At 42.9% G+C, this 9,050-nt stretch overlaps 1 protein-coding gene across 1 annotated transcript; it reads left to right on the top strand.

Moving 5' to 3' along the window:
* The first annotated feature begins 2,167 nt into the window (after positions 1-2,167).
* On the top strand, positions 2,168-8,528 carry mrpl3 (mitochondrial ribosomal protein L3). The gene is made up of 10 exons (XM_052071925.1): positions 2,168-2,391; positions 2,986-3,167; positions 3,259-3,350; positions 3,923-4,021; positions 5,461-5,560; positions 5,659-5,719; positions 6,377-6,488; positions 6,570-6,647; positions 6,772-6,849; positions 8,312-8,528. The coding sequence occupies exons 1-10, from the start codon at positions 2,321-2,323 to the stop codon at positions 8,459-8,461; spliced, it is 1,023 nt and encodes a 340-aa protein (XP_051927885.1). The 5' UTR covers positions 2,168-2,320; the 3' UTR covers positions 8,462-8,528.
* Positions 8,529-9,050: the final 522 nt, after the last annotated feature.

The raw sequence follows: 9,050 nt of genomic DNA, 5'->3' as shown, positions 1-9,050 counted from the left end.
GGAAAAAAAATGAAGCTGATCACGCAAGGAGGAGCTGGGGGCGCAGATGTCTCATACTGGAGAATTTAATGAACTCTGCAGAGAGGGAAGCAATGCAATGGGACTTGCAGACATTACCGACGTTAACCATTTCATTCCTCTAATTTCAAAAGTTTACATTTAAAATATATTGATTTAGAATTGCCATCATAATCACAAAGTTGAACCAAAGCCCACTTCTTTTTTTTTTTAAGATGGGGTTGTGGCCACTGTGACACATTCCACGGGCACGCTGACTTCTTGTCAAAAATATTCCCAGGAAAATGGAAACCGTTCTATTAGCAAACAGAAGCTACATTATTTTCTTAAAATAATGTAAATAATGTAATAAGAATCTATTTTCTTAGTGGTTCACTTCCTGCGACGATAAAGAGGTGCCCAAATATGTTTACTGTGAATGAAGGTCAGGAAGGGTAATGCAGTTTCTTTGGTTTTGATTGTCCCAACTCCTTCGGCACTGTGTCTCTTAGCACATTGAATATGGCGAATGTAATGACTGTTCGCACAATGTCCAAACCTCCAGTGAGCCACTGAGGATAGAACTCATATCTCTTTGTCGCTCACAGACAGCCCCAAGTTGCCAGTACTGTGCAGCTGCACAGTCTTTGTTTGGATACACAAACAGCAATGGTCCACAGACATTTGGGCTTGCTGGAACTCTTAAAACCTCAACTTATTCCCCCACCCCCAACTCTAAATCTGATGATATACTTCACAAAGACAGCTATTGTAGGCTCCAGCACCCCCGCGAGTCCCTTACCCTTGTGGGGAATGAGTGGTTCGCAAAATGGGGGGATAATTCATTTACTGAAATCCCAAAATGCATGATAGCTCATCTCAGGAAACGTTATTTATTTACTGTCTTTAGTTTATTGATTGAACGCCTCGTTTAGAATGTATCTTACAGTTAATTTGATGATGTATTTACACATTTTATTACGCAAATGGCAACAATTTGGTGGAATGGCCCATTTACAGTGCATCAGCAAATTATATAAAGTACTGTAATGTGGAATGAAAAATGGATGGAATAATCTGTTTTTTCACAGTCTTTATTCTTTGAAACAGAGCAAGAAAAAGGTCTCAACCACAATTGGGTCAGTCAATACGTTCAGCAAACTGAACATTTTTCTTAAATGACAACCTCAAGATCCAAGACACGCGATACATGACCTTGAGGTGTTACTGTATGAGGTTATATGATCATTTTTTATGCGTGCGTATCATTTTTTATGATACTGTATGTGTGTTCACTGTTCAGACAATAATGACACGGAATGCAATTAACCTCATATGATTGGTGACGCTGTCTTACAAAACCACAGGCTACAGAGTCTAGTCCCCTAAATAGCGCATATTTGAATTAAACAAGAACGGATCATTTTCACAATATTAATGTGAATGTGTTACATCCATCCATTCATTCCCTGCCTCTCAAGTTGACTTTGGGAGAGAAGCAAAACTGAAGCATGAAACACCAATTCATCCATTCATCATTTTTCTGAACTGCTATATTCTCACAAGGGTTGCGGGACATGCCGGAACCGATCCCAGCTGTCTTTGGGCGGGAGGCACCCTGAATCGGTTGCCAGTAAATCACAGGGCACACAGAGATGAACAACCATCTGCGCTCACACTCACACTAGGGACAATTTAGAGTGTTCAATCAGCTTGCCACTCATGTTTTTGGAATGTGGGAGGAAACCAGAGTACCTGGAGAAAACCTACGCAGGCCCGGGGAGAACATGCTCACCACTGGATCACCTGGCTGCTGAAACACAAATTCTTGTTTGTAAAAAGTGGTACAGTGACACATAATCGAATATACTACTACTACTACTACTACTACTACTACTACTACTACTACTACTACTACTACTAATAATAATAATAATAATAATAATAATAATTAGTTTGACTTAATTCTGATATATGGAAGCTCCACCGGAACAATTAACGACTGGGGGGGGGTATAAAATATACAAAAAGCTATTAAGAAAGAAAGTAATCGTTTTTGTCTTTTATATTAAAAGGCAAAAAGGATACTTTTCTTGTTTTAATTCCATTTTTATAACTTTTTTTCCAGTCCTTGAGCGGAACCTTTGTGTGGGAACCCGTGCTCAGGGGAATTTTTTCCTCAAACACCGGAAATAAATGGGGTCACATTTGGAACTGGGCAACACTGTCGATCCGAACGCACGAGCTTACTGATTATTAAATCCTAGAACATTCTTTTTTCCGCTCTTTCTTCCCCTACATATAGAGCAAGGAACATAACGAAATGGCGACGTGGGGTTGCCGACTTCTCCAGCGGGGAACTCGTCTGATTTGTCTCCGAGCAGCAACTGAAAGGTGGCTAATGCTAACTGCTTTACCTTCTATTTGTTGACCACCGTTACTATCATGCGGTATTTTGTCTAAGACACTTTCATTTACTTTTTCTCAAAATGCATGGAAAATAGTGATGACATGTTTTTTTTTGTAAATCATGAACAATATGATTGTTACACTTGTGACGTTATTACTTAAATTACTAAAATATTGAGTGCATATTGTATACATAATCATGATTGTAAAAATGCTTGAGGAAGTATCGTATTGTTCAAAATGTATGGCATTTAGAAATAAAATATTGGTTTGTGATTTACTTGGCACTGCACGGTTATATGTTGAAATCAACTTCCTACTCACCTCATTCCATTTTGGCAACGTCCATATATTCCTTTACATTTTGTTTTGATTGACTGCAACTGGCTGGAAATCAGCCCAGTGTTTTATTATGGTTGCGATTTGCAGCAGTGTATAACTGCACAACTTCTTCAGAGAGTTTATTCTAACATATTGACCCCATTAAATAGCTAATTAAGCTAGCATGTATTCATTAACAGTAAGTGAGGTCATATTTTCAACCATCTGCAACTGACTTGCCTATGGCTACTCTTGCAGCTCCGTTCCTTCAGTAACTTGTCTCAGGACGTTAAAGACGTCAACATGGGTTGATGAGCACCTCACAGAAGAGAACCAACGGTTCTTAAGGAGGGAAATAGCCGAGGAATACAGAAAACAGACTGCAGACAAGCTCAACCCGTTAAAAGACGAACCGTGGCAGCGACATGAATGGACAGAAGGTAGCCGTCCTCAAAAAAAAAAAAAACAACAACATTTTGTTTCCAGTCATGTGTTTGGTTCTCACAGTTTTTTAATCTGGGTTCGGATTAGGTAGTCGAAGAGTTGGACTGGTCGCTGTGAAGCTGGGTATGGCTCCTCTGTGGACAAAAACTGGAGAAAGACATGTCGTCACTTTGCTGCAGGTATAAGCGGAATCATATTTTGTAGTTGCATCACATTTTTCCCCCCACAATTTAATGCATTTTCCAGATGTCTCAATATACTTTTGTCAAAATACTTTATTTGCATCGAGAATCACACACTTTACAACCTCTTTTTTTGCCCTGCTGAAATGAGATTGTTTTTAATATCCTGGGTTGCTTAAATGTTGGGTATTCCTCTCCATTGCATTGTGTCTGGAGAAAATAAAGCCAAAAAAAGGGGCATGACTTCCTATTGTGGCACCACAAAGATGAATAAAAGGGAGACAGTCGCTGAGACAGTTTGATGATGGTGTCGAAGGAGTTGAAGAGAAAAGCAAATTGAGAGCACGACACAGAGAGCCAGAGGACTTGAGAGAGGTTTTCAGAGAGAGGCTAAGACAGACAGAAAGATGACGATTCTGAGAGTGTGTGAGTCAGACAAAATATATAAGATGTTGACTGAATGTTACAGACTCAGTCTTCCAGGGGGGATCGACCCCTCTGGTGTGTGCTGATTGCGCTAGTTGTAAATGAATAATCATTCCCCCCCCCCCCCCCCCCCCCTTATTCAGGTCCAGGACTGCCATGTCATACAGCACTTGTCTAAAGAAGATAATGATGGACGCACCGCCGCTCTCATTGTAGGAGGAAAAAATGTCTCGCCGTTCCATGTAAGAAACTCGTGCTTGTTGTCGTAAAAATGCATTCCGAAGGTTTTCATCCTGGACATGATCCATCTTGCTCATTTTCCGAAATAAAACCACAGGAGGTAGACGCAACATAAGCTAGCCCTGATTCATAACTTTACATTGTGCATTTGATGTGTTATGTATTCCTTTCTACTTTTTTTTTTTTTTTTACCATTACAAATTGAATTACGGTGATTTAAAACCGACGCCACAATAAAAGATTATTTCACGTCGCCATAGCAAATCCATCAGAGAAGTAACGGCTCATTAGGAATCGATGCTAGCTCATTTCATCCTGTGATCTACACCGCATGACTGTCTTCTCAACCTTGATTGACGGCTTAATAATAGCATCGCTTGGCCGTAATGCACTTAGGCAGCACATTGTTCCTTATTATAGTTCTAGCCACTTTTGAGGAGCATGAGGAAAGTGCATTATGGAAATATAACTCGATGATAGCATTGAGCTCCTATTGGGACTTGCCCTGTATTTTATTATTTTTTTTATGACCGTGCTTCCACAGTCGGGAAATTAAAGTCACCCCCTTGGTGTGCGTGCGGATGAGTGGATGGATGTGTCTGTTAAATCCTGATAGCACTTTACTACTTGCACGAGGGAGCTTTCGACTCGACGCCGGCTAACTCTAGAGCGAGCATGTCATAGTCATTCAGCGCGCGTGTGTGTGTGTGTGTCTGTAGGTGTCCTTCCACATGTCCGTCTGTCTGTGTGTGTGTGTGTGTGTATATTTCAATCTGCCCACATGTGCATCTGTTTCATCCCAGCTGTCTAAAAGTAATTGAAGCTCACTAGATTTTACAGCTGCTTTGTCCCACCAACGCTGACACCCGCCGTTCATCTGGATGCTGACTTTGACGATGTTAATAAACTCGAAGGTGACTCAGGCCCACTTATCAGAGCAACACCGAGTGCTCCAGTGACAGCAGTTTATTGACCTCGCCGCTTCCGTGCCCCTCCAAGGAAACAACGTGTTTCCGAGTGTCGTCTCTCCTATGCCGCGTCTTTGTGGATGCTTTATCGTTTGACGTCGTCTTAGCAACTGGTTTGGAATTCTGTTCACACCGAGTTGGAGGCCAAGTTTGTCGGAGTGAAACATAGTTGGCAGGCTGATTCCCAGGCAACAGAAGGGTAGAGAGCGGTTTGGAGTGACTGGAGGGGCTGAGTCGAGCGCGAGCAAATGTCAGACACGTTGCCAAGTGTGTGTGCGCGCGCGTGTGTGTGTGTGTGCGTGCATGCGCACACTTGGCTCCCGCACGGTCTTAACAGGCCCGCTGTCAGATTTAAAATGCCAGCATCTGACTGCGGCTCACTGCTGGTTCTTCTTCATTGCTTTATTCCACCCCGCTCTTCACACATCTTAACATTCCCTTTTTGTGTGCCTTTCTCTCTACTTGACTGACAGAGATCTGAAAAGCGAATGGAGATGTACATGAATGCGGGAGTGCCTCTGAAACAGAAAATCACCACCTTCAAAGTCTCGGACAATGCTATCATAAAACCTGGTATGCACACATCCCATTTCTGACTAGCTTAATGATAAGATGATTTTCCCAAAGGCAGCCGAGTAATTCCGCTTCTGTGTGCACGCGTGTGTGGCCAGGCACTCCGCTGTATGCTGCACATTTCCGGCCAGGCCAATATGTGGACATCACAGCCAAATCGTAAGTTCTGCTCTTCCCTCCTTGGCTTCTGGCACACTTTTCTTTCATACGTTCTATTTTGCATTCATGACTGCTTTTAAGTCAGACACTGTATAACGCACACGGCTTACAAGTAGAGCTGACTACATCGCTCTGCACAATTTTCAAATCGATATTGTTTAGTATCAAACGTTAGCAACGAGGCTTGGCCTCGATGTTAACACTAAATAGTGTCGATGTGCGCTATGGACTGAACATAAATGGTCCGGTAACATGTGTAGAGAAAAAAATAACAGGACCCACAGTCATGTATTCTTTGTCCTCTGCGAAGACCAGCGCACATTAGTGCCGTACTGATAAGCTGAGCCGTGTCAGTGAACAGTATATCTGGCTGTTTCTCTTATACTGCCCTCCGGTGGCCAAGTTGGGCACACCAGAAAGCACAATGTTTTGTGTCATAACTGTATATATAAAGTACAGTATGATGCAGGGCTACTTTTCCTCATTAAAATTAGCATTCACCTTTCGCTTCCTTCAACATTTTTTTTCAAAATCAACAAATAATTGATTGGGCATTGTTAAGTGACATTTCCAAGACACTTTTTGTTGAAAACGTCCGACTTCACGATTAAGTGTAATGCAGCAGTGTGTGTCCTGGATGTGTGTGCGTGTGGGTAGTATTGGGAAAGGCTTTCAGGGCGTGATGAAGCGTTGGGGGTTCAAAGGTCAGCCGGCCAGCCACGGACAAACCAAAACACATCGGAGACCAGGAGCTTCTGGACCCGGAGGAGTAAGGAGGAATCCTTCAAGTGAGCAGTCGGGCTCTTACATTCCATTCATTTGAGCATGTGTGGCATGAATCTGCTCTCAGGATCCAGGCAAAGTTTTTAAAGGAAAGAAGATGCCAGGAAGAATGGGCAACGTCTACGTCACAGCTTACGGACTCAAGGTGATCACAAACACACGCAAATTTAAAAAAAAAGAAAATAATAATAAGGGCGGCTTTGACCTTGAGCGTCTGCAATGGCAATGTCAGCGCAATCATTTTCTCATTTGTCCGACCTCCCTTCCAGATATGGAGAGTCAATACCAAGCACAACGTGCTGTACGTTAACGGCTCCGTCCCTGGCCACAGGAACTGCTTACTGAAGGTAAAAAAAAAAAAAAAAACAATCACAGACGCGCGCACGCACGTCTTTAAAAGTGAACTTTGCAAACCGCGGGAGACAGCGATGGGTGACCTTGCACCTCTAAAAGGAGCATCTCACCTGTGTGGCAACTGTGATCCATCCTCATTGACACTGTTGCTACATCAGCATTTATGCGCTTTAATGATTGTAGTGATATCCACGCCATCCATCTCTATACTCGGCCGGCTGTGCTCATCACGCTTGTGCGTGCGCAGCCTATTATTTGTTTTGCAGACGAGCAATAATGAATACAAATGCGCTTAGCTTTTCGCCTCGTTCAGCCTTCTAAAGTAAGCGCGCACCCGCCCACCTCCACCCCGGACTCCCTTCAGATTATATTATCCCGAAGGGTACATGTGCAGTTTAATAGCATTTGTGATCGACGCTTTGGTTGTTCTATTGGGGTCCTCGTGTCTGAGGCATGTCGTTTTAAAATTGAAATGATATCATTTTTTTTCTCTTTGGCTTTCAAGCAAAACCGTTTTGGACAAATTGAGCCACGTCGTGTTGAGGTTTATTGTCGAGCAATTCGGAAAATGAGAAGAATTATGGGTTTCTAAAACAACCACATACTTATAGCCTTTAGTCCGCAGGCTTAATGCCAATGCTCGCACATAAGGGGGAAACACACATGTAACCTTTTCAGACAGGAATAAACCGCATATATTATTTATCCTCCGTGAGGAACTGAGAGGAGGTAAGACATCTCCGCTGTACAGATGTCCACGTACTGTATGTCTGTCTGTCTTAGACTGACCCCAGGTGGCAAAGGCAGGCAGCAGCACGGTGGCTATTCAATTGATTTAAAGTAAATGGATCAAAACAATTTCATTATTTTTGAATTCTATGTAATCATGTCATTTTGTTAAATTGCTAGTTTTGTCATGAAATGTTTTTTGAGCTGGGGGCTAAAATTGGTGACATTTTTTAAATTTTAGGTAACTTAATTATTTTGTCTATCGTGACCAAAATTTAACATCCATAATTATATGTATACAAAATCAAGCTCGCTTTATTAAAAAAAAAAAACAATTAACCCACCTAGCCTCCTTTGAAGCATTAAATTAAAAAAAATAAAAAACAGATTAACACCCTTCATACCATTTCAAGATGACAAATTAAAACGGGTACACACACAGATAAGGCAAATTGCGTACAAGATGCTTCCACCCGGCTTAATGATGTTACACGCCTGCTTGCATCGGTGAGTGAAAGGATCTTTGCGCAAGAGCTTCCTGCAGTTATTTTGTGTGTGGGAACACGCACGTAGCAGAGGGAAATTCATGTTCTATGCAGTCAAATGTCCATTTTTGTTGGGCCTTTTTAGTGATTTTGATGCACATATGCCTTTAATTTACTCTGCACAGTTTGCCCCAAAAAGATGATAACAACCTGTGTGTGTGTTTTTTGGGATATGTTCCAGGTGAGGGATAGCAAGCTGCCAAAGCGGTTGCCCACCTTGCACAGCCCTCCTTTCCCCACCTTCTTCATGGAGGAAGAAGGCGACATTGCTGAAGACCTCTACGACGAGGACATGTTCATTCACACGGAGGCATCCTTGTCGCTCACCTGACTACACGCACGCACAGGCGCACGCCCCTCGTTATTGTCACGCTCCAATAAAGTGTAACTCGATTAAACCTCTTGAGTTTCCTTCCTCCAAAACCATGGCAACTCCAAGTGTTGTCACTGGAGAATCCCTAAACAGAGAGAATGAAAGAAAAGAGAGGAGTATAATATCAGCAAAGATTAACGGGGTGGGGGTTGGAGGGAGGTTTCGGGGGGGGGGGGTCGTTTTGCTCTCTTTCACAGAGCCGAGTGAAGCAACCGCAGACGGCAGGAAAATGATATGCCCGCGTCGAAGCCATGGAAGTCGGTGGCACAAAGGAGTTATAAACGGAAAGGGCAAAGGTGAGCCACGGGGGAAGGGTGGAGGCTGACAAAGGTTTGACATTTGTGCTTAAGAGGATAAACGAGGACATTTATGTTGCAGCGGGAGGCGGCCGGTGCTTAAGTGCGCCCGTGTGTTTGTGTTCCGCAGTATTCAAATGAGGAAACGTCCTGCTGCGACCCTGTTACTTCCTCCCTTGCACTGTGGGGACCCTTCAAATGAGAAGAGTGCTCTCCAAATGATGCTTAAACACGACCCCAGACACTTGCTT

This window comes from Hippocampus zosterae, chromosome 7 (assembly GCF_025434085.1).
Source record: "Hippocampus zosterae strain Florida chromosome 7, ASM2543408v3, whole genome shotgun sequence".
Lineage (NCBI taxonomy): Eukaryota > Metazoa > Chordata > Actinopteri > Syngnathiformes > Syngnathidae > Hippocampus > Hippocampus zosterae.
This window is presented reverse-complemented; position numbering and strand designations above follow the sequence as displayed.

Bases quoted from the DNA above. Each gene is read 5' to 3' on its own strand.
- mrpl3 (XM_052071925.1), top strand. From the start codon at position 2,321: ATGGCGACGTGGGGTTGCCGACTTCTCCAGCGGGGAACTCGTCTGATT. The intron at 6,489-6,569 runs GTAAGGAGGAAT...ATCTGCTCTCAG, and splicing joins GAGCTTCTGGACCCGGAGGA to GATCCAGGCAAAGTTTTTAA. The intron at 6,850-8,311 runs GTAAAAAAAAAA...GATATGTTCCAG, and splicing joins ACAGGAACTGCTTACTGAAG to GTGAGGGATAGCAAGCTGCC.